The sequence below is a fragment of the Tupaia chinensis genome, unplaced genomic scaffold (assembly GCF_000334495.1).
Source record: "Tupaia chinensis unplaced genomic scaffold, TupChi_1.0 Scaffold000013_1, whole genome shotgun sequence".
NCBI classification, from domain to species: domain Eukaryota; kingdom Metazoa; phylum Chordata; class Mammalia; order Scandentia; family Tupaiidae; genus Tupaia; species Tupaia belangeri.
The window spans coordinates 1,060,733-1,088,133 of NW_006159443.1; the positions used below are offsets into that span (position 1 = coordinate 1,060,733).

The window sequence follows — 27,401 nt, forward strand, 5'->3', positions numbered from 1 at the left end:
AGGAAAAAAAAAAAAAAAAAAAAAAGATACCAGCCAGTCTTTGCCCAAGTTTAGGGAAACAGACCTCTTCTACAGTCTGGCAGTAACCACCTTTCCAGGAGTTTAGTTCAGAGGAAAATGTGCAGGATAAATGGATAATCCAGAATAACCTATGCACATAGATGATGTGACTCTATTCAACAACATATATGACGACACAGCTCTCATTTACTAAGGTGAATATGTCAGCATTTTTTGACAAACATGACTCTAAATGATTTCTGAGTAGTAAGACTATGGATCAGCCTATTTTAACTTTATTTTTCAGTAGTTTCTGAATTTGTTTTTAATCTCAGCAGTTATTACTTATAAACATAAAACATAAATCCCAACTCATAAAGAAAGATAAAAATGATTTGTTCCCACATCCCTTGCAAGCTTTTACTATGTCTCTCCCCACTTTCATGTCCTAATTCCTTATAAGAAAAGTCTATGTTTATTTTCTCCATTTTTCTTCATCTCCCAAAACTTTACTGAACCCTTTTGGTTTTTTTTAAACTATAAGACACGCTAGGATATCCAGTTCAAAAAGGGTATTTGAAGATGATAAGCTGATCTAAAATGTCTGCTGAAAGTAATCTGGAATTTCGAAGAAAAAAAAAATTCTACCGGGACCACAATGAACTTACCACAAATGTGAGCTGATAAAACCTCAATATCACCAAATTGCTTTGTGTGTGTGTGTGCATGTGTGTGTGTGTGCGCGTGTAGTATTAGCCGTAGGACACGTGCACTCACCAGAGGTGGGAATGGGGAGAGGAAGCAAGAAACCACCCCTCCAGGGGTACAGGGAGGAATCACTACACCACAACGCTTCTCTTTCATTTTCTTCTCTGGACTTTGGGGTACACACCCACACACACCGGGTGTGTTTTTCTTTTTTCGGAGAGATTTTTGCCATAGGGCGCGTGTGCTCACCAGACAGACAGAGAGAGACAGAGACTGAAAGCGAGAAATCACCCCCCAAAAGGGGATGGCCATGCCACAATCCCTTCTCCTCCATTCTCCTCTGGGGATCTTGGGCACACACGCATACATGCCCAGCATGAGTTTTAAGCCATTGGGTCCGGGACTCAAACCGCAGTCGACGACATGGGAGTCCAGCGACATAGTCATTACGCTAACTACTGGTCCCCCTGATATGTTTTTCAAGTCACCAGGTCTGGGACTCAAATCCCAGAGTTGGCCATGTGGGATCCAGTGCTTTAACCACACCACCTACTGGCCCACCCCCAAGATGCTTTTTACACTGTAAGTGTGGACAGAGGTATGCACGACCTGCAGATTTTACTTCTGTTTGGGTACATGTATCTAACAAATTTTTCTGCCTCTTGATAAAAATTACTGATTTAACAAATGTTACAGGTCCTATACCCTGTACTGGGCAACGTTCTTGGCACTGGGGATATTTAGCAGTGAGCAAAAGAAAAAACTGCCCCCCCCCCCATGAGCTTACCATTCTGGGCAGAGTGCCATCTGGGCACAAGACCTAAAGGCAGCGAGGAGCAAACCATGCAAATTACTTGGGAAAGAAAACCACACAAGCTCTGGAGATGGAGCTTACCTGGCATTCAGACACATCAGGAGTGAAGTGAAGCGGGAGTAAGAGAAGATGATGGGATAAAAAAGGGGACCTGATTACACAGGGGACACTGCCCCCCCCAACTTTTCCGAGTAAGAAGGACATAAGTGAGGCCATGAAGGTCAGTGACCCATGAAAGTAAAACTGAGCCAAAGAAGAAATCAGGATGGTTCTAAGAGTGGTTTTTTATTCCAAACTGCAAATGAAGTTAGGTAAACCAAGCAAATGAAGATTCTCACCTTCTTACAGGTTGTGCAATTTTGCTTCGAGGCAGGTTACTCCCATTTATTGCCAGGGAAGGTCTTGGAAGTGCACTGCGCCCCATCATCCCAGAAGCTGCTGCTTTGTTTGGGGTGGGGATTCCCGTGCTGGAATATAACTGTAAGCCGTTGGATAAAGGCATGTTACTGCTGCCTTGAACGGTCGGACTCACATAGGCTGTGGCTTTAAGAGGCTGTCGGACAGACACTGGGAAATGGCCCACGCTGTGGACTCTGTGCTGAAGCTGTCCAGGAGACGGAACTGGAAGAGACAACAATATGAATGGGAGGAAACCTACCACAATGCAACTTAGCACGGTGTGCTATATTCAGAAGAGCCTGTACTGAGTACAACATACATAGGAGATACAGGAAATCAGGTCCTGGACAGCATTTCCTAGCAGAAAATGCTAATCCTTGGCTCGAGTCTCCATTTCTGTCTCTCAGTCACATTCTGGAGTGCCTAACTATATTCAGAAGTCAGTTCCAAACATAATCTCCTTTCCTCTAGCACATTTGCTAATCTAAGGTCTTATAAGATAAATTCATTCTCACATGCTTGGAGGACATTAGAATTTCTGGACAGTTGCTGTGGGGATTTATGAAAATAAAACAAGGGGACAATTTAATAGTTATAGTTATAGGATACCCTGAGAGGCTCTCCCATCCTCTCCCTATCAACAATATGTCTCTGCAAATATAACTATTATTCCCACTTTTATCATTACAGACTGGTTGTTTCTATTTTGAACTTCATATAAGTGTAGTCAGATAGCAAGCTCCCTTGTACGTCTGGCTTCTTTCATTCGGCATTATGTCTATGAGATTCATTCAGGTGACTGTATTACTCTGTATTGGCTCATCGGAAAAGTCATTATGCATTTTGCACAGAAAAACATAGAACAGTACGTCATAACATTTACAATAATCCAATAGTACTCCACTGCATGCATGAATACTGCCATCTATCTAGTTTCCTGATTATGAAAGGCTGGGTTATTTCCAGCTTGGAGTTTTATGAACATTCTTGTTTTAGGGGGTCATATGTACTTGTTATGCTGGGTATATACAAAATTATGGAAACATTTAGATAAATGAATTTAGCAAAGCTACTGGGTATAATAAAACACAAAAATAAACTGTATTCTAAATACCAGCAAACTAGTGGAAACTAAAATACAAAAAAATAGCATTTATAAAAACAAACTCGAGCATAAATTATATATGTGTGTATAATACATACTATACATACATATTGTATACATATATGTATTATATATGTGTATGTATGTGTGTATATGTATGTGCATATATATGTATATATGTGTGTATATATATGTATACATAGAGAGAGAGAGAGAGAGAGAGAGAGAGAGAATCTGGCAGTGGCTCTCAATCTTGCTAGAGGAGACAAGCACCATGGAGGCTGTTTAAGGGCCACACCCTGGAAAAGGCAGAAGACTAGAGGACTTGGAATTTTCTTCTACATGGCCCTTCCTAAATCTCCTACTGGTTTGACCCTGACTCAGCCATAACCAGACTAACATCCATATATATATATATATATTTGTTTTTGATAGAGGTTTTTGCCTTAGAGTGTACCTTAGGGTGCATGCACTGACTGGAAAGAGAGACAGGGAAAGTTAGAAACCACCCACACACACACACAGGGGCGATGGCCGTGCTACAATCTATTCTCCTCCATAGTCCTCCTGAGATCTTGAGCACACACACACACACTCAGTATGAGTTTCAAGTCACCAGGTCTGGGATGCAAATCATGGTCAGACATGTGCGAGTCCAGCAACATAACTGCTACACCATCTGCTGGCCTCCACAAATAAATTTAACTATAGATACATAAAAATGCTATATAAAAAGCTACAAAACAAATCAGTGAAAGACTATCTATTCTACATTAAATAAGGCCTAAATCAATGACTATTCTACCTTAACGTATTAGAAGACTTAAAATTAAGATTCTCTCAAACTTGATTTAGTTTCAATGAAATTCTAATCAAAATCATATAAATTGAAATTACAACATAGTTATGCAGGAATAGAGCCCTATTTCCTTCTCCACAAAGAGATAATTGCCCTTTGTTTTAAAAATAAAACAAAAACAGGGGGACCAGTGGGTGGTGTAGTGGTTAAGGCACTGGACACTCCCACATGGCCTACCATAGTTCAAGTCTCAGACCTGGTAGCTTGCTTTCTCATTTTCTCTCTCTCTTTTCCTGTCTCTCTCTGGTCAAATTAAAAATAAATGAATGAATAAAGTTAAATAAATAATTCTTTAAAACAACAAAAACTAGCCCAGGTGCTGTGGTGCAGTAGTATGATGCTCTAAGTTAACCTGTAACACGCCAGGTAGCAATGCACCCAACATCCTTACAAGCTTGACATCTGAGGGAAGGGGACCATGGAGTGACAAGAATGATCCTGTTAAGGGTGATCATGTGTGTGTGTCTCTTTTCTCATGAAAGAAATTAAAAAATAAAGAATTTTAAAAATATAACAAATAAGAGAAACTAGCTAAAATTAATAGACATAATTTTAGAAATATGAAAATAAGGGAGACCAAACAAGATGCTGGAGTAGGGTCTTCCAGAGACTGTCTTCCTACAGAGACTTTAATTTGATTTGTCCACCTACTCAAAATTACCTCAAGAGCTAACTAAAGAAACCTGAAATATGGAGCGAAGTTGTGAAACACTTGTAGACATCATTGGTTCTCTGACACCATGACACACTTTTCCCCAAACTAAGACAGTGTTAATCTTCCTAGACTCACTGGAAAAAGTGGCCTGAAAGTGGACATTCCGTTTCTATACTGTCTTAGGTGTTTTTTGTTTGTTTGTGAGAGAGTCTCACTCCTTCATAGGCTCAGAGGAAAGCTCCACAACTACCAGAGAAACTAAAAAACCTAAAAACCTAAGGACACCTAAAGACAGAGGGATGGGACTAATGGCAAGCAGCATGAGAATCTGGCAGTGGCTCTGAGTCTTGCTAGAGGAGACAAGAACTATGGAGGCTGTTAAAGGGTCACACCCTGGAAAAGGCAGAAGACTAGAGGACCTGGAATTTTCTTCTACATGGCCCTTTTTAAATCTCCCACTGGCCAGCCAGGTTTGACCCTGACTCAGCCATAACAGACTAACATCCAACCTGGGCTTAGGGAGCCACCTAGTGCTGAAATGGAAGATTACAGCCAAGTAGCTCAAACTCTTAAACCCACCACAATAAATAAAAGTCAAAAATACAGACTACAAAAACTAAATAAATACCTAATTTCTTCATCTGTCGATGTGTAGACAGAGATGCATATATACAAAGATGATAACAGTCCACAAATGAAGAACTTTCCAAATGGACGAAAGAAAATGACAAAGACTGAGTCTAAAGACATACAGATGAATAATCTCATGGACAAAGAAGTAAAATCAATTGTATTAAGAAAATTCAGAGAACTTCAAGAAAATACTAGAAATAACTCATAATCTTGTCAAAAAATTTCAAGAGACCAAAATTTTTAAAAACCAAACTCTAGAGCTAAAAAGTACAATAATTTAAAAACTGCACTGGAAGGTATCAATAACACAATTAATTACAAAAAGACAATCAGTGAATTTGAAGACAGGATATTTGAAAATGCACAGAGGAAAACAAAGAATGAGAAGGAATGAAGAAAATTTAAGGAACCTTTGGGATATCATAAAAACAGCAAATCTACATGTCACTGGAGGAATTATAGAGGAAGTTAAGAATGAAAAAGTGGTAGAAAGTTATTCTAAGAAATAACAGGGGCTGGCAGGCAGCGTGGTAGTTAAGGGCGCTGGATTCCCACATGACCAAACCATGGTTTGAGGCTCAGACCTGGTTGCTTGCTTTCTCACTCTCCTTCTCTGTCTCTCACTCTGTCCCTCTCTGGTCAAATATAAATAAGTAAATAAATAAAATCAAGTAAAATAATTCTTTAAATCTGAAGAAAGACTCAAGTATCCAAATATGGGAAGATCAAAGATTACTAATCAGATTCAACACAAATAAGTCAACTTCAGGACATACTGTAATTTAACTATCAAAGGTCAAAGACGATAGGATGATACTAAAAGTAGCAAGAAAAATAAATAACATATAAGAGAATCCGATTTATTTAGCAGCAAACTTCTCTGTACCAAGCTTACAGGCAAGGAAGGAGTGAGATGACATTCAAAACATTAGAGGAAGAATACTTGCAAAGAATAAATACTGTAATGTTATCCTTCAAAAATGTAGAAAAACATACCCAGACTAACAAAAGCTGAAGCAATTTATTATATCCAGACCTCTCTTACATAACAAATGCTAAAGAGAATTCTCCAACCAGAAAGTAAATGATGCTGATACATAACACAAAAACCTCTGAACATACACAACTCATGGGTGAAGGTAAGTATTCAGACCAATTTAGAATACCTTAACATAGAAAACAAATGCAAAAGATCAAAGAAATAAAAAGTTTGTTTTTTTAAAGAAAAGCAAAATTGACAAACTTTTAGTCTAAGAGAGAGAAAACTCAAATAAAATCAAAAATTAAAAAAGAGACATCACAGTGATGCCACAGAAGTAAAAAAGATCACTAGAGACTATTATGAACAACTATATGCCAAGAACATGGAAAATCTAGATAAGTTCTTAGACAAATAAGTACAATTTAACAAGCTTGAATAGATCAATAAGATCCAATCAGTAACATAATGTTCCCAACAAGTGGCTCGGGAGTGGATGGCTTCACTGCGGAATTCTAAAAATCTTTTCAGCAAGAACTAACCAATTTTCCTCAAATTATTCAAGAAAGTTGAAGAGGATGAAATTCTTCCAAATGTATCTTACGAGGCCAATATTACCTTGACATTACAACTAGACAAAGAAACAACAAAAAGAAAACTACAGACCAATATTGCTGATGAACACTGATGCAAAAATCCTCAACAAAATATTAGTAAACCAAATCCAACAGCCCATCAAAAAAGATTATAGAGCATGATAACATAGGATTTATCCTAGGAATGCAAGGACAGTTCGACATATGCAAATTAATAAACATGATACATCAACAGGATCAGAGGTATCATATTATTATCTCCTTAAGTGCAAAAAAAGCATATGATAAAATCCAACATCACTTTGTGATTAAAAGGTCTCGGCAACCTAGGTATAGAAGGAACGTAGCCTAACACAATAAAGGCCATATATGACAAACCCACAATTAACATCATACTTAACAATGAGAAGTTCAAAACTTTTCTATTTAGTACTGAAACAAAATGAGAATGTTCATGCTCACTATTCTTATTGAACATAATAATGAAAGTTCTGGCCAGAAAAATTAGACAAGAGAAAGAAATAAAAGGCGTCCATATTAGAAAAAAGCAAGTCAAACTGCCCCTGTTCACAGACAACATGATTTTATCTCTCTATCTACCAAAAACCCTTGGAACTGATAAATAACAATAATTTTTTTAAAAAAACTAAGTGAAATTACAGGATAGAAAATAAACATGAAAATCAACACCATTTCTATACCCAAATAACAAAGCTGAAAAAGAAATCAAGAAATTATTTTTCATTTATAATAGTTATAAAAACAAAACATCTAGGAATAAATGTAAAATAGGAAGCAAAAGATCTCTATACTGAAAACTAAAAAATATCGATGAAGATTTTAAAAAGGAAAGACATCCCATGTTCATTGACTGGAAGAATTAATATTGTTAAAATGTCCACATTCTAAGGCTGGCAGGTGACATGGAGGTTAAGGACACTGGGCTCCCACATGGCCAACCATGGTACAAGTCCCAGACCTGGTGGCTGGCTTGCTCGCTCGCTTGCTCTCTCACTCACTCTGTCCCTCTCTGGTCACATTGAAGAAAATGATGCAATCCCTATCAAAATACCAATGGCATTCTTCATAAATAAAAAAAGAATAAAAATTTGCATGGAACCACAAAAGACCATGAACAGACAATACAAGCCTAGGTATGAAGGAAAAAGATGGAAGCATTATACTACCAAACTTCAAAGTACACTGCAATGCTCTGGAACTAAAACAATATGGAACTGGCACAAACACACATAGATCAATAGAACAGAAGAGAGAGCTGGAAAATAAATCTGTATACACAGAGTCATATGATTTTCAACACGGGCACTAAGTCTCTTCAATAAATGCTGCTGGGAAAACTGGATATCCATTAGCAGCAGAATAAAACTAGACTTCCATCTCTTACCACATATAAAAATCAACCCAAAAATTTAAATGTAAGACCAGAAACTATGAAACTATAAGAAGTATCATAAGGGAAATGCTTCAAGACATTGTCTGGGCAAACCTTTTTGAACAAGAACTCAAAAGAAGAGGCAACAAGATAATAATAGACAAATGACACTATAGCAAACTAAAAATCTTCTATACAAAAAAGGAAACAATCAACATAGTAAAGAGACAACCTACAGAATGAGAAAAAAGTATTGTCAATCCATCTGACAAGGGATTAATTTTCAAAGTAATAAAGAACTCTAAGAATTTAACAGAAAAAAAAAAGGCCAAAAAGTGGGCAATTGAACTGAATAGGCAGTTCTCAAAACACAACATACAAATGAAAATTATCTTAAAAAATGCCCAAGTAGTCATTTGGAAAATACAAATCAAAACCACAGAGAGATATCATCTCACTTCAGTTAGAATAATCACTATTACAAAAATAATAATAATAATAATAAATATTGGCAAGGATGTGAAAAATGAGGAATTCTTTAACGCTGTTTGTAAGTAACTTAGCAGCCATTATCAAAAACAGTATGGGGGCCAGCAGGTGGCATGGTGGTTAGGGCGTTGTACTCCCACATGGCCAATTGTGGTTCAAGTCCTGGACCTGGCAGCTTACTTTCTCACTTTCTCTCTCTCTTTCTGTCTCTCTCTTTCTCATTCTGTCCCTCTCTGATCAAATTAAAATAAAGAAATAAAGTTAAATAATTCTTTTTTAAAAAAATATGAAGTTTCCTTAACAAAACTAAAAACAGAACTACCTTGGTCATGACCCATTAATTCCACTATCAGGAATACATTCAAAGAAAGGAAATCATTACTGTTGTGAAGATATCTGCACTCCATGTATATTATAGTTCTATTCACAATAGCTAAGGTATAAATCAAATGTCTATCAAAAAGTGAATAAAGAAAATGTGGTGTATGCACACAAGGAAATTCTATTAATCCACTACAAAAGGATAAAATCCTGTTATTCAAGGCAACATAAATGAGCCTGAAGAACATTATGTTATTAATAAGTGAAATAAACCAGACACATAAAGACAACTATGACATATTTTTACTCATTTGTGGATGCTATAAAATATGATTTCATAGAAGTACAGAGTAAAATAGTGGTTACTAGAGGCAAAGAAGAGTATGTATACATGAGTGAGGTGACGTAGAGAGATACTAGTTAACAGATACAAAAGTACAGGTACAGAGGAGGGATGAACTGTACGTTTCTACAGCACAGTAATTCTACTACAGTTAGCAATAGTATAACTCACACTTTAAGGCAGTTAGAGATGATGTCAAATGATTCCAATACAAAGTAATGATAAATATGTGAGGTGATGGATGTGTAAATTACCCTCATTATTACACACACATTCATGTATCAAAAATAAAAAATTGTACCCTATAAACTTCTCAAATTATTCTGTGTCAATAAAAAAGTACAGAAAATATAAAAAGAAAAACCAAAAATCAGAAAGAACGCCTAACTTGCCTGAGAGTGGATGATTAAGACAGATTTCTGACTATAACACTGTTCTTCCTTCTATACCTTTTTGCCTTTCCAACTTTCTCTATCCTAGTTTTGTTTATTCTAGAAAGTGAAATAGTACAAAACTAGAAGATGTCATATAATCTCAAAATGAATAAAGAGCACCTCAAGAATGAAAGTAAATGAGAAAAGAATTCTAAGATTTGTAACATTTCCCTGTCCTTGTATTATGCATTGACATTCTTTTCTTGGGGATTTTTCTTCCCTGTATTTTACTTTATATACAAATGGTGATTTTTCTATTTTCTGCATTTCTTTTATATTAGTTGCAATACTACTGTAAGGAAAAATTTCCACTCTTCTCCATTTATTTATTTATTCAATTAAGTATGAACCCTTGGATAGCCATTTATTTATAATCTATTATTACAATTGTTTATTCTGTGATTCAAATTGTCCCAGGTTTGGTCATTGGGAGTTTCTTCAAATTGGTTCCTATATACTTTGATGTGTTTGCACCATTTTTTTTTTTTCAATCAAAGCTTGACATTCTAAGTAGTGTTCATCCTATTTTTATTGGGCTATATATATTTTTCTGACACTCAAATCATCTTACTAACCCACCTGGAGTCAAAAATTCCTAATCGTTACCATATAACGCTATTGTCAAAACCAAATTTCTTCCATCTTACACTTACACTACTGACTTTTGTAATTCAAATGCAGGATTGTGTATTTTTCTCAGATTTCCTCGTGTTATATGTGGCTCGTTATCCTAACATGACATAAAATTAGACAATAGTTCTCTCAGATTCACAACATAAGAAAATTTCATAGGCTGTCTCTATGTCCTTACGCAAGTCATTAATTCAAATACTTAACAGGTCAAGCCCTAAGACATAACACTATGTCATTCGCTCATACATTCATTCAAGCATTCACTGAACATTTATTACATTCAGGCAGCATGCCAAGCACTAGATGACAATCTATATGACCCAAGACCAAAGGAAGATTACATCTAGTAAAGACGATAAACATTAACAGTAAAGACAGCAGTTGGCGTAATGGTTATGTCACTAGACTCCCATGTAGTCCACCGCACTTCGAGGCCCAGGTCCACGGCCAGTGGCTTAAACTCACACCGGGCATGTGTGCGTGTGAGTTCAAGATTTCAAGAGGCTATTTCCATTTGGGGACTCCATTATGGTTGCCTTACACCCGAATTGTCTGCATTTTTAGATTTACCCTCTCAAACAAATTGTGTGTTCTTTTTTTTTAAAAAAAAAAAAAAAAAAAAAAAAAAAACAAAAAAACACACACACACACACACACACAAAAAAAAAAAAAACAGATGTAAGCACCAAAATCTAATCCCTTCTAGACTTTTGGGGGGATATTTGGGAGTGTTAGGATTATCAGCAAAACAAAGTCTTTTCGAAGGGTGTGGCATTTGGGCTGTATTAGAAAGATAAATAGGAGTAAAATGAATTAAGGAGGAGAAGGAAGAATGCCAGGCAGAGAAAAACATTACACGGAGCAGAAATACCAAAGTAGTTAAAAAGTATAAATTGGGCTAGCCAGTGGCATGGTGTTTGAAGAGGCTAGATCTCACACTGCCAACGGCACAGTTCAAGTCTAAGAGCCAGTGACTTGAAAAACACATTTGGCCTATTTGCATGTGTGCACAAAATCCCAGGAAGAAAGTGGAGAAGAGATTTTTCTCACTTTCCTTCTTTTTTTCTTCATCTCTCTCCAGTGAGGGCACATGCCTTCCAGCAACTTTTTTTTTGTTTTTTAAAGCATAAGTTTGGGAGTAACCAGACCCAATATTTGAATCTCTGCTCTTCCACCCGCATGGCATGAGCAAACTATTACCTCACCTTATCGAGTTCCTTATCTATAAAATGGGACTAGTGATGGAAACTACCTCAGAATTGTTGGCAGAACTAAATAAGATAATGAATATAAACCAGTTGGTGCAGTTCCTTATAACTGAGAAAATGCTGTCATTTTGTTATTAAAAACTAAAATATAAAAAACTGAAAAGACTCCCACATGCTAGGGAAATGCCACTTGAGACTCCAAAGTGGATTTGAGGGAGAAGGGGCTACGCATCACTTTGAACGCTAACTGGAACACCTGTTTGATGAGCCTCGGGCAGCATATTCTCAGGTTCAGGAAGCAGTGAACTTCTCAACTTCTCAACTTCCCCAATTTCTCAAATAGATAGCGTGAGTAGGAATGAAGAAAGAAAACCTGGAACCTTCTACTCCCTGGACAAAGTGAAAACATATTGCTATGGTTTTGCTAATAGTTTGTCTCCAAAAGTTCACACTGTGGAATTCGGTCTGTGGGTGGGGATTAGGAATCCTCCAGAAATTCATATGTTTAGACTTGACTGTCCTGTAAAGGTGTTAAAGGAATATTTAATACCTTCACGTGTCCCAGGGTGGGACTTTCGGGTTTGATATGGTCATCTAAGTCCCATAATTAAGATCTGCTGTATATATAGAGAGAAAGCAAATGAGACAGGCAGACCACACTCTGTTATGCTTAAAATTCTTCCTTTCGCAATTTTATGATACTTTTAAACTTCCTAGTTACTAGACTTGTGAGTTTTGTATGGGTTCACTTATAAGATGATGTTATTCAATAAATATGATGGAAATATACAGTACAATAAATATATTTTCTCTTCCTTATGATTTTCTTAATATTTTCTTTCCTCCAGCTTGCTTTTTTTTGTGAGAATACAGTAGATGGATGGGCCAGCATGTGACGTAGTGGTTCAGGCAGAGAATCCCACATGGCTGACTTTGCGATTTGAGTACTGGACCCAGCAGCTTGAGAAACACATCAGGTGCATGTGCGTGAGTGCCCAAAATTCCAAGAGAAGAATGGAGGAGAAGGGACAGCAGCATGGCGTTTCCCCCTTGGAAGGTAATTTCTCACATTTCCTTCCCCTACCTCTCTCTGGCTAGTGCATTCATCCCATGGCAAAATATAAAAAAAGAAATAAATAGAATATAGTATACAATCCATAAAGTATACAAAATAGGAATAATCAACTGCTTATGTTACTAGTAAGGCTTCTGGTCAATAGCAGGCTGTTAGTGAATAAGTTTTGGGGAAATCAAAAGCTACGTGTAGATTTTCAACTGTGCAGTGTCCCTAATCCCCAGGCTTTTATTTTAATTTATTTATTATTCTAATTTATTTTATATATTCATTCATTGTACATCACTACAGCTTATAACATTATTCATTCAACATGGATACACTTCACACCAGTCCAGCTGAAGATATCATATACATTATTATCAACAGACAATCCTGCATTTCTGTGTCCCCTAAATGTCTTCCACGTCTATCTTTCTCCGTGGTTCCTTTTCCTCTCATCCTCCCCCATCTCCCATCCTCTTCCCACACCGTCTCCAGTATCTGTAGCCCCAGGCTTTTTAAAGGTCAATTGTACTTTGGCATGAGTGGATAAATTAACCACCAGTTAGCATTTCTACTACTATCCTTAGCTTTAATGTACTACATATAATTTATTACTATTAATTGACAATATACATACTAGTGAACACACTGCTCAATTGCAACGGTAATATACAAAAAATAAGTCAATAAAACAAGAAGAAAGCTTCCTTTAGCATGCTTATAGGTAAAAGAGCACGAAAAAAACCTGGTATTTTTCCTAATGCTGTTACAAGTTAAGATTACAAAAAAGTAAAACATGTTATCCTTACTACAAGACTGTATTCTTGAAACTCCATTTCCGGCTCCATGCAAACTTGAGTCGAAACTCTGACTGTTTCGCACGGTGACTGGAGAATTAACATTGCTACTAACGGCAGTTGTACTTGGCATCCGGGCTAGGTTGGGCATGCTTCTTCGGAGCTTATCTGAAAGAGAAAAGTTTACATGCCAACTAAAACACTAGCTTGCAGAAATAAATAAATCAATATATTTTGCTCAATGACAAGTAAAAAACATGATGGACACCATAAACAAACTAACAGTGAATTAACCTCCAGAATAGGAAAACATACTCTCCAAACCAGAAGGGGTTGCACCAGGGTTGTTAAAACAATTTTTTTTTATTAAGAAAAAATAAAAAGAGAGAGAGGGAGAGAAATGAGGACTATTCAACAAGTTAGTTGTTCCTATTAAATAAATGGGAAAAAAAACTATCAAATAAGGCTAGCAAATAATTGTGCAGTCAATTTTGTTTTAGTTTTTGTTTTGTTAGAGGGCACTTGTGCTCCCTGGAGAGATAGAGAGAAACAGAAACTGAGAAATTATCCCCCAGGAAGAACGGCCATGCCGCAATCCCTTCTCCTCTATTTTCCTCTCAGGATTTTGGGCATGCACGCACATGTGCCCAGCGTGTTTTTCAAGCCACTAGGTCTGGGACTTAGAATCATGCAGTCAGTTATGTGGAATCTAGCCAGATTAACATCCATGCCACCAAATACTAGAAATTAAGTTGTATGCTTATGTTTCAAAATCCAAGATTTAAAACCAATACTTACTGAACCTTTTGGTAACATATCAAAATGGAACAAATTAACAAAATTCCAACTTGTGATGTTTTGAGATACCCACTTATTACATCGACATGATCACATTAATTTCTGGGAAGCTTTAAGTGTCATGAGTATACCACCAAATGTTTGGTGAATGAAGAAGGTTAAGGGAATGCTCTTTCTTTATCCTTGCTAAGTACATCTTCTGCCACCAAGGGGCAGCAGAGAATCAAGCGCAGATCCTATTGCTGAGATTTTAAATCAGCTGCAAGACTAACTCAACAACACAGTTTTCTCTTTATTAATGCATACTGTCCCAAAAAATGAAGGTACATACATCTGGTCACTGAAGCTCAGAAAACAAAGGATATACCTGACCAATAGGCCAAAGTCCGTTCAAGGACAAAGCTGAATTCACTTCTTTTCTTCCCTTTATCAAGTGGTCCTCCGTTACTTAGACCCACTCACTGCAGTCCTATCCTGGAAGTTATTTGATCCAGAAGTCTGGGGAGTCTCTCAAAATTCACCTCCTCTTCACCCTAGATTCCATGTCTTATCAATTCTGCCTTATAAATGTTCAGTGGGTCTTCCACGACCACCAAGTTCTGACCTCCTTACTTATCACTCACAACTTCACAAACTTCTCTTACTTGGGTTCCATGTTCTCTGTCTTGCTCCTCCACTCCATCTTCAGTGCAGACAGTGCCATTCTCCCTAGAGCACAAATACACTGGTGCTCTGGTCATCTCCTTGCCTAAATCCTTCCGAGTCCTCTCCTCCTCTTCATCTGAAACCCCAAGCTCCTGAGGTGGATCAACAAGACCTACAGGTACACGGTCTATCTATCTTGGGGCTTATCTCCTATTTCCATCCACCCCACCACTCAGACTGCTGCCCAACTTTGGGCAAGTACCCTCTTATTCCTGTGATTATGCTGATCCTTCCACTTGGACACCCTTCCCCATACTCTGTGGAAGGAAAGAATGAACAAGAACTATTAATATTTATTGTGGGCATACTAAATCTGGCACTCTATAAAATGTTGAGAATATCGCAGCATGTTAGACAGGTATGGTCTCCATTTCTCACTGAGTTTACAATCTAAACCAGGGCTTCTCAATCTTTTCTTCCATTACCAATACTAAGGAGAAAAGAAAACTCTGTAATAAATTTAATCTAGTTTCTCTCCAGTGAAAGAAGCTAAGTAATAAGGAATAACACCTGAAAAGCAAGTTTGAACTTTGGAGGATCACAAACCACTGTAATATCTATAAATGTTTTTCATCCCCCAGTTCTATAAAACAGGCTTCATCTTTATAAGTATACCTATCAGGCCAGTCAAGCTTGTGATTATTTTCTTTCAAGCTCAGTCAGAAACAAATCATACTAACCAGAAGTGTATTCAAAGGACAATCCCAAATTCATCTCTTCTGTCTCACCCTTCACATGTTGCTGCTCCTACATTACTTTTACTTATTAATTGTAGCCAGTAATTTTCACCCTCTTAGGGTGGTCTATGGAAAAGACTTAAAATCAAACCAGTATAATAAGTTTTTGTTTTCTTTTTTTTTTTTTTTTTTTTGAGAGGTTCTTGCTATAGGGCCTGTGCGCTCACCAGAAAGTGAGAGACAGAGAAACAGAAAACGAGAAATCACCTCCCAGGGGGAATGGCCACGCCGCAATACCTTCTCCTCTATTCTCCTCCTGGGATCTTGGGCACATATGCACACGCGCCTGGCATGAGTTTAAACCACCGGGTTCAGGACTCAAACCGCGGTTGACTACGTGGGAGTCCAGTGACATAGAGTCCAGTGACATAGCCATTATGCCAACTGCTGGTTCCAATAAGTATTCTTATATAAGAAATTCTAGACAGTGCTATGCCAGAAGACCAGGAAAGGGTATTTTATCTTCCTCACTAATGCTTACTACTATTTAAGAAATAGCAAAATTATCTCCTCTTTAAGAGAAGCTTTTCAATATACCTCCTGGCTGAAGTATCTACAATTCACAATTCCTTACCCTCTGTGAATTTCCAGAATAATAATGCTCAAGTACTGCCACTGATTTTTACACTTCTTTTTTTTTTTTTTTTTGGCTATAGAGCATGTGCGCTCGCCAGACAGACAGAGAGAGACAAAGACAGAAAGCGAGAAATCAGCCCCCCAGGGGGATGGCCATGCCGCAATCCCTTCTCCTCCATTCTCCTCTCAGGATCTTGGGCACGCACGCACACGCGCCCGGCATGAGTTTAAGCTACTGGGTCTGGGACTTGAACCGCGGTCAACTACACGGGAGTCCAGCGACATAGCCATTATGCTAACTGCTGGTCCCCCAATTTTTACACTTCTTGAATATTTTCTTCATTATCTTTTTGAGGCCTATTTTTCAAAAGAATTATTAATTTTATTTATTATTATTAATTATTATTACTTTAATTTGCTATAGGGCACATGCATTCACCAGAGCACGACAGAGAGAGGGAGAAGGAAAGTGAGAAAGCAAGCTGCCAGGTCTGGGACTCAAACCACAGTTGGCCATGTAGGAGTCCAAAGCTTAACCACCATGCCACCTGCTAGTCCCTATTTTTAATAAATCATATCTCAGTTCCCAATTCCTGTTGAAGTTCCTAGCCCCGTGTAGCAGGTATTCAGTGTGTTCAACAAATCTTATGTGTGTATATGCTGCAAAGGGTGTGTAACAGACGTGAAGAATAAACATAGATAAAATCAGAACCTACGTTGTATTCCACAAAAACTGGTATGAAAAAGTGACCTCTAGAAGTATAAAATTAAACTACTTTCACTCTTTTTTTAAGCAGCAGTGAGTAAGAAAGATATAATTACATGCTATTATATAGAAAAACATTTGAGCATCTCTATTAAGTTTCTCTCCATTTTCTACAAAAGTTTATATATATATAAATATATATACATATATACATACATACATATATAAACATATATATGTATATATATGTTGAAAATAGTATCATAAACACCTATTTTTTTCCTAGATTGACAGGTTTTCATTTTACTATACTTAATTCATCTCCATATAAACACTTGTTTGCTTTTGCTAAACAATGTAAATGCCACAGACAGCTTGATACTTTAACCCTAAATGCACAGATCTCCTAAGAACGAGAAAAGTACAGAGAATCACGATATTGTCATCAGATATAAACAATTTCACAATATATTATAATTCATTCACAAAATTTTCCAGACATCTCAACGACGTCTTTCATAAGTTTTGCCCTTAACCATGATCCAATCCAAGTTCATGCATTACACTTGGTTGGTAGATGTCTAATCTTGATGCACCAGTCTTAAAAAACAATCTTCACTCATTTAAGTACCAAGTTAGTTTTGCAAAGCTTTAATCCAAAATGTGCTTTTGAAAATAAGATCTTCCAAGTGTAAATATTTAGGACACTGTTCCTCTGAGAGCTAAGCTGTGATCTCTAAGTTGTGTCAGACCATCTGGAAATGAGGCACATTACCCTATCAAACAATTTGAATATAATAACCATACATACTTTAAAGATCAAGGAACCAACAGTAACATTCTCCTATCTTTACTATAAATCAGTAATTTAATCTTCAAGGACGGAGATATAGTAAGAAACTAGAGGAGTAGACCAAGGAAGAATACAAATGAATTTACTCATCGGTAACAGGCAGCAAGACCCACAGTTGACGGAACAAAGAATCAGGAATCCTTAAGACAAAGGAAAGATGTGGTCCCCACCACAGCTAGCTCAACAGTCCTTCCAGCCAGTCAGGTTCCAGGAGAGGTCCCAGCTAACATGATCATGCCACAGATAACCTCTGCCACACCCTAAAAGTTACAGGAAGGCTGGTAAAGAGTTTGCAAGAGTTAGTATTTGTTTAATGTTTGAAAAATTTTTGCAGACATGCTCCTTTTAATTCCAGGACTTCCCAAAATAGTCCAGGAAGTGGAAAATATAAATATACAGTTTTTAGTTTATTTTCAAGTACTTAAAAATGGATTATTATTTAACCATTTTTTTCCTCCAATCTATGTATTTCAGACATTTTCCAAAACAATTAGTAGATTAATTTCAAAATTACCCTTCATGTTTTTCTGTATTATGCCAGAGTACAAGCACACGCATGAAAGGACAGGGAGTACCCACCACAGGGTCTGGCCATGCCACAATCCTTCTACCTCCAATTCTCTATCCTATCAGGCTCATGGGAAAGCACACACATGCCCAGCTTGTTTTTCAAATCACCAGGGCCTGGGCATTTCTGTCTCCCTGACAGGTCATGGGGGACATGGCTCCTTCTGCATAGCACTTAGCCACCAAGCTATGGAGCCCACCTCAAAATTACCATTCTTATTTTACAATTTTATTCAAATAATATTCTAATCCTATGGCAACAAAAACAGTTCAGATATCTGAATCCTGTGTTAATAAACACGTAAGACCTATTTAGATTGGGAAAGTATGCACCACATGGTCTGATGTGAAATCACACCTGAGTTTTCTAAAAGATGAATTTTCTCTTATCCACATTTTATAGTTAAGAAAACTAAAGCCAGAGACTTAAGAAATCTCTCAGTGACAGGGGTAGGTGAGGACCTGGTGGTTAAGAGAGCCAGATTCCACATGGCCAACGGTATGGTTTGAATCCTGGCCCTGGTGGCTGGAAAAAAGTCCCCATACACGTATGTGTATGTACATCCAGAATCCCAACAGGATGAAGAAATGAAGAAAGGACCGTGGTGTGGCCATGCCCACTGGGAGAGTGCTTTCTGTGTGTGTGTGTGTGTGTGTGTGTGTGTCTCTTTCTGACAGACACATGAGTTCTCTGGTGGGGAAAGAAAAGGAGAAGGAAGTAGTGGAAGGAGGGAAGGAGGGCCAGAGAGAGAGAGGGACAGAGGAATAGTGGGAAGACAGGACAGAGAGACTGAGTCTTCTGGTTTTCAGAGCCTGTGCTTTCAGACATTAAGTTGATTAGTCAGAAGTCAAATCTGGAAAATTGCCTTTGTAGTCTACTTTTCCTTCCAGGAAGTGGAAAATATAAATATACAGTTTTTAGTTTATTTTCAAGTACTTAAAAATGGATTATTATTTAACCATTTTTTTCCTCCAATCTATGTATTTCAGACATTTTCCAAAACAATTAGTAGATTAATTTCAAAATTACCCTTCATGTTTTTCTGTATTATGCCAGAGTACAAGCACACGCATGAAAGGACAGGGAGTACCCACCACAGGGTCTGGCCATGCCACAATCCTTCTACCTCCAATTCTCTATCCTATCAGGCTCATGGGAAAGCACACACATGCCCAGCTTGTTTTTCAAATCACCAGGGCCTGGGCATTTCTGTCTCCCTGACAGGTCATGGGGGACATGGCTCCTTCTGCATAGCACTTAGCCACCAAGCTATGGAGCCCACCTCAAAATTACCATTCTTATTTTACAATTTTATTCAAATAATATTCTAATCCTATGGCAACAAAAACAGTTCAGATATCTGAATCCTGTGTTAATAAACACGTAAGACCTATTTAGATTGGGAAAGTATGCACCACATGGTCTGATGTGAAATCACACCTGAGTTTTCTAAAAGATGAATTTTCTCTTATCCACATTTTATAGTTAAGAAAACTAAAGCCAGAGACTTAAGAAATCTCTCAGTGACAGGGGTAGGTGAGGACCTGGTGGTTAAGAGAGCCAGATTCCACATGGCCAACGGTATGGTTTGAATCCTGGCCCTGGTGGCTGGAAAAAAGTCCCCATACACGTATGTGTATGTACATCCAGAATCCCAACAGGATGAAGAAATGAAGAAAGGACCGTGGTGTGGCCATGCCCACTGGGAGAGTGCTTTCTGTGTGTGTGTGTGTGTGTGTGTGTGTGTGTCTCTTTCTGACAGACACATGAGTTCTCTGGTGGGGAAAGAAAAGGAGAAGGAAGTAGTGGAAGGAGGGAAGGAGGGCCAGAGAGAGAGAGGGACAGAGGAATAGTGGGAAGACAGGACAGAGAGACTGAGTCTTCTGGTTTTCAGAGCCTGTGCTTTCAGACATTAAGTTGATTAGTCAGAAGTCAAATCTGGAAAATTGCCTTTGTAGTCTACTTTTCCTTTGCATGTGGGAACCAGACCTTTTAGGAAAAATAAAACTACCAGAGTCCAAACTGTGATGTGTCTCTGCTTTCCTATGAGGAATATCATAGCACAGTCTTCAGGGAAACCTAATCCTTTTCAAAATGGTGTTTAATGAAAACAAATACCACTTTTCTAAGGTGCCACAAACAGTGGAGTAGAGGAAAATGATCCCATCGACAATACTATCAAGATGTAGAGCTGGCATCTGTGTGACAGCTCTCAACCAGGATGTGCTAACACACCTGACTGAAAAAACCTTTAGAGAAAAAACTCCAGGTGCCCTCTCAGTTTTAATGTGACTTCCATTAAACCAATGGATACATTGTCTCTCTGACACTATGAGTTTTAATCAAAAGAATGTCATTATGACAATTAGTTGCTGCTTTGAAACTTGAAACCTGAAGGCACTAAAAAAGAGAAATTGCAAATATAAAATTTTAAATATTTTTAAATGATGGCTCAGTTAGCGAATGACACAAGTACGGAGGAAGAAAAAGTAAAAGCTAAAAACATGGTAAGAGTTCATCACTAATAAAGCTATATTTAGCCTAACAGTATTTGGTCACTTCTGGGCCCAACTTTGGGAAACCATACTATATAATAATTATCAGCTGTGCTGGACTCCCATGCGGTCTACTATGGTTTGAGTCCCGGACCCAGCAGCTTAAAACTCATGCCAAGTACATGTGTGTGCCTGCGTGTGCGTGCGTGCCCAAGATCCCGAGAGGAGGATGAAGGAGAACAGACTGCAGCATCATCATCTCCCCTGGGGGTGATTTCTCACTTTCTGTCTATCTGTCTCTTTCTCTCAAGTGAGCAAAAATGCCCTATAGCAAAAAATCTCTCTTAAAAGAATAACAATAATTATCAGCTGTAACTATATAAATATGAATTCTCATTAAGTGGTCTATTTTGGGAGATTTGTGTGATAGGGCCTGGTTGGTCATTACTACTTATAATATTACATGATTGCTTTCACTTATATATTTTTTTATAAGTGAAAGAGTTTAACTCCTAGGAAGAAGAGAAGAAAAAATGAAGGAGACAGAAAAAAATACTCCAGTTCTAGCCACAGTAACCCACTGATAGCATCACTGCTTGGGAGGCTGGAGGCCACATGGAAGGCCTGGGTTCGGTTCCTGGGCCAACCTGAACAATACAGGTGCAGCTATATATGCCTATAATCCTAATAAATTGGGAAGCTGGGGAAGGAGGATCATGACATGGGAAGACCCTGTCTCTGTTTCTCTCTCCCTTTCTATCTCCCATGAAAGAGAAAAAAAAAAAACAGGGACCAGCAGTTAGCGTAATGACTATGTCTCTGGGCTCCCACGTAGTCGACCGTGGTTCGAGTCCCGGACCCGGTGGCTTAAACTCATGCCAGGCGCATGTGCGTGTGTGCCCAAGATCCCGAGAGGAGAACAGAGGAGAAGGGATTGCAGCGTGACCATCCCCCCTGGGGGGTGATTTCTCACTTTCTGTCTCTCTGTCTGTCTGGTGAGCACACGTGCCCTACAGCAAAAACCTCTCCAAAAAAAAAAAAAAAAAAAGGAAAAAATCCTCCCCCCAACCACACTGACACCAGGACAGATCAATTTCCCATTACCATGGCAAATACTAGCCTCAGTATTCTACTGCTATACAGATGTTAATTCTGGATGTCAGGAAATCAGAGGGAAAGACACATCCCAGACATCTCCTAAACCTGGTTGTGCAAGAACAGCATGTTCTCTAAGTATCACTGTGCACGCTAACCAACACTCCATGCCAGGACAATCAGTAAGAGATGGAATGATGCATGACAGGTGAAGAACATGGCGGTGTGGAGCCTTTGACTTCGTGGGACTTGACCATGAACTCAGTTTGCATAACCAGGCCCATCCCACAACTATACTAGGAACAACATAAAGATGCTCCCTATGTATAACTCAGCCTGAGCCAGCTACGACTCAGTAGTTTCCCTGATGCTCTCTATCTAGGAAACATAATCAGAAGCTGGTCAACTACAGGTGTAAACTTAGGCTAAAGTGATAGGATATTAGGGTAACCCTTCCCAATTATTTGTATGAAACTGAAAGCCATTTCTCGATCACATATACAAGATCAAATTTGTGGAAAGAACAAACGGGAATACCACCTACCTCCATTGGTCCTATTTGGTTGCTGATCTGGAGTCTGGGCTTGAGGCGAGTAATACTGTTGCTGCTGGTAATTGTTTGAAGGGAAATACTGGGAACTGGGGCTCCTCCTGCAATCCCGAATGCTGGAGAAAGTCTGTGAATGGGGAATTCCTCTTTGGAAAGGTGAACATCTTGGAAGACGAGGCTGAGGTGGTGGCAAATGATCAAATTCCTCCTCGTCGTCCAGGCTGTACCGATCGTATTCCTGATCGCTACAGGTCCCTTTCTTTCCTGAATTCAGTGACACACTGGAACTATGTCTTGACACAGATGCTGAAGTGGAGGCATAATCCTGCCTAAGGCCTATAGAACAATAACGACCAGGATTAGCGTATGAGACAGTTTGATCTAGCTAACCTTAAGTTACAAACAATCAAATATTGAACAAACATTTGTGCCAAATTATTCTAATGGAAGCTGCTTACCTTGTTCTTAATTTAGCAGATCCTAAGAAAAATGGGCCAGTAGGTGGCGTGGATATTAAGGCACTGGACTTGCATATGGCTGACCATGGTTCAAGTCCTAGACTCAGTAGCTTAAAAATCATACCAGGCGAGGGTACATGAGTGCCACAATACTGAGAGGAGAATGGAGGAGATGGGACTGGCATGGCCATCTCCCTGGGGCAGGGGGTAGGGGGGAATGATTTCTCACTTTCCCTCTCTCTGTCTCATTCCAATGAGTATATACATGGACCCTATGGCAAAAATGAAAAAAAGGCAAAAAAAAAAAAAAAAAAGAAAGGAAGAAGAAAAGGAAAAGAAAAAAGAAAGAAAAGGAGGAAAGAGAAAAAATAAAGGAAAAGAAGAAAAGAAAAAGAAAACAAACATATTTGCAATTCTGTTTTGAAAAAGATTGCCCTGGTTCCAGTGAAGGTTAAATATACCTGCTATGCTCATCAAGCAACATCTATTGTTTCCCCAAATGATCCCTTTCCAAATTTATAGATATTTGGGAGAACTTAGAAATCTATGTCATTAGTAATAGTTTCTTTGAGTTAGAACAATTAAAATAATCACATCTCTGTCCAAGTAGAAAGTCAGTCTACTCCCCACTCCAAACTTTCACAATTCAGGTTTGAAGCTTGAGATACAATTATTTCCCAATCAGGCCATTTCTTTTTTGTTCTATGTTACTAATATTATTTCTTTCGAAGCATACTGACACTTTAATAGTTTCAGGTCATCCTAAATAGTAACCATCTAAAAAGAGCCAAACTGCAAGCTTATCATTATTTCTCTCTCTTATTTTAATTTTTTAATTTGCTATAGGATTTGTGCACTCACCAGAGAGAGAGGCAGAGGGAAACTGAGAAAACACCCCCATGGCAGGAATGACTATGGCACAATGCCTTCTCCCCCATTCACCTCTTGAGATTTGGGCATGCAGGCACATGAGACAGGGGTGTTTTTCAAGCTGCCAGGCCCAGGACCCGATCTGAGCAGTCACCCATGTGGGATCCAACTGCCTCAACCACCAAGCCACTTGACTGACCCAAGCTTCTCATTATTTAACTCATTGCCAATACCACAATTTAAAAGTAGTCTATACCTGACTACTTCTGGAACTGACCTCAGGTTTTAGCTATATATATTTTAGAAAGAATATTTAAATTTAATATTATTAAGTAATAATATAATCATTTTTCCCCTTAACATGTAACTTATTAAATCCTACACCGGCATTATCATATATCTTACAATAAGCCTTGACAAATTCTGAGAACAACAAATCATTGTGTTTAACACAAATTGTGCTTTGTGTTTTGCAAAAATTACATGATTTCTATAGCATTAGCAATGATATAATCCACCCTTCTTATTCAGACTTTCCCAGTTCTACTCACACATGCGTCAGTATTAAGTTCTATGCAGTTTTATTACCTACAGGTTCACACATTCACAACCATGGTCAAAATAATAAACACCACCTCAAAAATCCCTTCAGTTGCCCTTTTGTCACCACAACCATCTCTATCCCTAGCGCCCCACAACCATAAATACATGGCCCATTTCTAAAATTATATCATTTCAAAGTGTAAAGTAAATGGAATTACCTATTACATCATTTTTTGATGGTTCTTACAGATACTTTAAATTGTATTCATGGTACAAAATTACTTTGTAAGTGACACACCAGTACTGAAAAATATATAGCTCACAGCTGCTACCCCTTTAAAACCAGAACCAGAATAGCCAAGTGAATATCACAGATTATTTTCACTATCTGTTCCATTCTTCTGTCTGTGTAGTACTCCATGGTATGGATGTGCCAATGTGATTAAAAGAGGACATCTAAGTAAACTTGAGTTTTTGGCTATTACAAATAAACTGCTAAAAACATTTACGTGCAGGTTTTTTTCTTTTCTTTTCTTTTCTTTTGGAGAGGTTTTTTTTGTTTTGTTTTGTTTATTTATTTATTTATTTTTGCTATAGGATGCATGTGCTCACCAGAGAGACATAAAGTAAGAAATCACTCCCCCAGGGGGGATGACCACACTGCAATCCTTTCTCCTCCATTCTCCTCTCAGGATCTTGGGCATGCACGCACACATACCGGCGTGAGTTTAAGTCACTGGGTCCAGGACTTGAACCGCGGTTGACTACATAGGAGTCCAGCGACACAGCCATCACACTAACTGCTGGTCCCTAGGTGCAGGTTTTTATGTAAACACAAATTTCCACTCCTCTGTGATAAATGTCTAAGAGTGCAGTTAGCTGAGTCAAATGAAGTTGCATGTTTAATTTTAATCTTTTTAAAAAATAATGGCTACATAAGGCATATTTATATACCAGTGTTTTTTCTTTTTTGTTTCATTTTTAAGCCAGAAGGCTTGTATATTTGCCAGAGAGAGAGACAGACACACAGAGACTAGAGGCCAGGGAGGAGCACCCTCCAATAAGGCAGAGTCACGTCATAGTCCCTTCTCCTCCATCTCTCCCTCCTTTCAGGATTTTGGGCACATATGCACACACACCTGGTATGTTTCTCAAGCCGCTGGGTCTGGGATTCAAATTACATAGTAGGCCCTATGAGATCCACCAAGCCATGTGCTAGATTTATCAATGTATTTTGATCAGAGTATTTACTAACACTTTATCATGTTCACATGAGTATGAGAAGTATGTAGCTGCTCCACCTAAAAACAGAGCAGTATGATAGTCTAGTTGAAAAAATTATTTATTTATTACTATTATTTAATTTGCTATGGGCACATGCACATACCAGAGAGAGACAGAAGAAAAGAAGAAAAGAAAGCAAGCCACCAGGCGCCAGATCCAGGACTTGAACCATTCGCTGGGAGTCTAGTAGCTCAACCATCACACCACCTGCCAGCCCCAAGAGTCGATAACTTTTTACCCATTACCTGGGAAGAAATGCCTGAACCTCCTCCCAACCCAACACTTCACGTGGAAACTGCACTTTTCTACTTTAAGAAGAACATACTTTCTTCTTGCAGACGAGCCATGATCTGAACATCAGTGAGGTCCTGTAGCTTATATCCCATGGAGATGGAGTCATCTTCCAGTTCTGAAGTACTCAGCTCACTGTCAATTGATGACTGGGGACTGAGAGGGGAGCCCCTGGATGTGAAACCTACAACACAAAGGAAACATGTTATTGGTTATCCTACATGCTTTACAGTTCATATGTAAACAACAGTTTTTTCTCTATTTTGATGGTGTCACAAAAACAACCAACATGTCACCACTTGACAGTTGGATAAAAAGCACAATTCACACATATCAAACTGTTTACTTTTTTCCAGATTAAATTTTCATACTTACAAAAAACAAAAAATCAGTCTAGGGCCAGCAGGTGGCATGGAGGTTAAGGTAGATCATACAGGGCTGGGTCCAGTTTGAGTCCTACAGCCAGAAGCTTGAAAATCACACCAAGGACATGTACTTTCAAGCCCAAAATCCTGAGAGAAGACTGGAGAAGGGACTGTGGCAGAACCATCCCCTCCCCTCAACCCAGCAGTGGTTTCTCACTCCCCGCCCCTGTCTGTCTGGCTCTGGCAAATGCACAAGCCCCATAGCAAAAAAAAAAACAAAAAAAAAAAACAAAGGGGGATGGGAATCGGTCTGTACTATATATACTTAAAATTTTCTTGAGAGTAGATTTCACCTTATGTATGTTTTGTCACAAATGCTAAAATCAGCATCACATTAGATAAAGATATACCTGAAAGATAAAGATATACCTAAAAGATAAGGATATACCTGGTATATGAACACATATTCATTAACAATTAGACATTGATCAACAGTCAGACATTCATTGATCATCTGACCCTGGTAGTAACCGATCATGTATTTTAAAGTCAAAATTTAATCCGGCCCATTCTTTAATGGGCACAAACAGGACAAAAGTGTCACACATTAAAAAGGCACATGCTCGTACACAGAAACACAAAGTCTTCATAATTTAGGCCAATGAGTTGTCACTGGAGACCTGAAGCCACCCACTAAGGTAAAAACGCAATGACTTGAGGTAAAAGGGAAGGACGGACCCACATGGAGTGGAATCATATTCACATTTAATACTGAGACAAATAAGGAATCGTTAGACCCTCATCTCAAAAAAAAGCCACTAAGTGTCTACTTTTTCTCCATTGCCCTGGCTTACTTAGAAATAAAAAACAAAACAAAACAAAAAACACACAAGATATAAAGGTTTACCATCTTGAGCATAATATTGTGCTGGACACTTAGCGTCAAAAACACAACATCTAAGTACATACATACACTGTTGTTAAGGAGGGAAGACAATTAACCACACACACCCAGAAACAGGAGATCAACAGCACTGGAGTATGAATTAATGCGAGTTCTTTCTGTACCAAAATGGGCAGC

At 38.3% G+C, this 27,401-nt stretch overlaps 1 protein-coding gene across 1 annotated transcript in view; it reads right to left on the reverse strand.

The window, feature by feature from the left end:
* The window catches only part of SLAIN1 (SLAIN family member 1), a 74,939-nt gene that overhangs the window by 2,074 nt on the left and 45,464 nt on the right, over window positions 1–27,401 (reverse strand). Inside the window, exons 3-6 of the mRNA XM_006139951.3 lie at window positions 25,990–26,139; window positions 22,504–22,845; window positions 13,439–13,594; window positions 1,861–2,143 (exon numbers count right to left, since the gene is read on the reverse strand). Of these exons, the coding sequence (XP_006140013.1) occupies window positions 1,861–2,143; window positions 13,439–13,594; window positions 22,504–22,845; window positions 25,990–26,139 (931 nt within the window). The remainder of the gene's footprint in view (window positions 1–1,860; window positions 2,144–13,438; window positions 13,595–22,503; window positions 22,846–25,989; window positions 26,140–27,401) is intronic.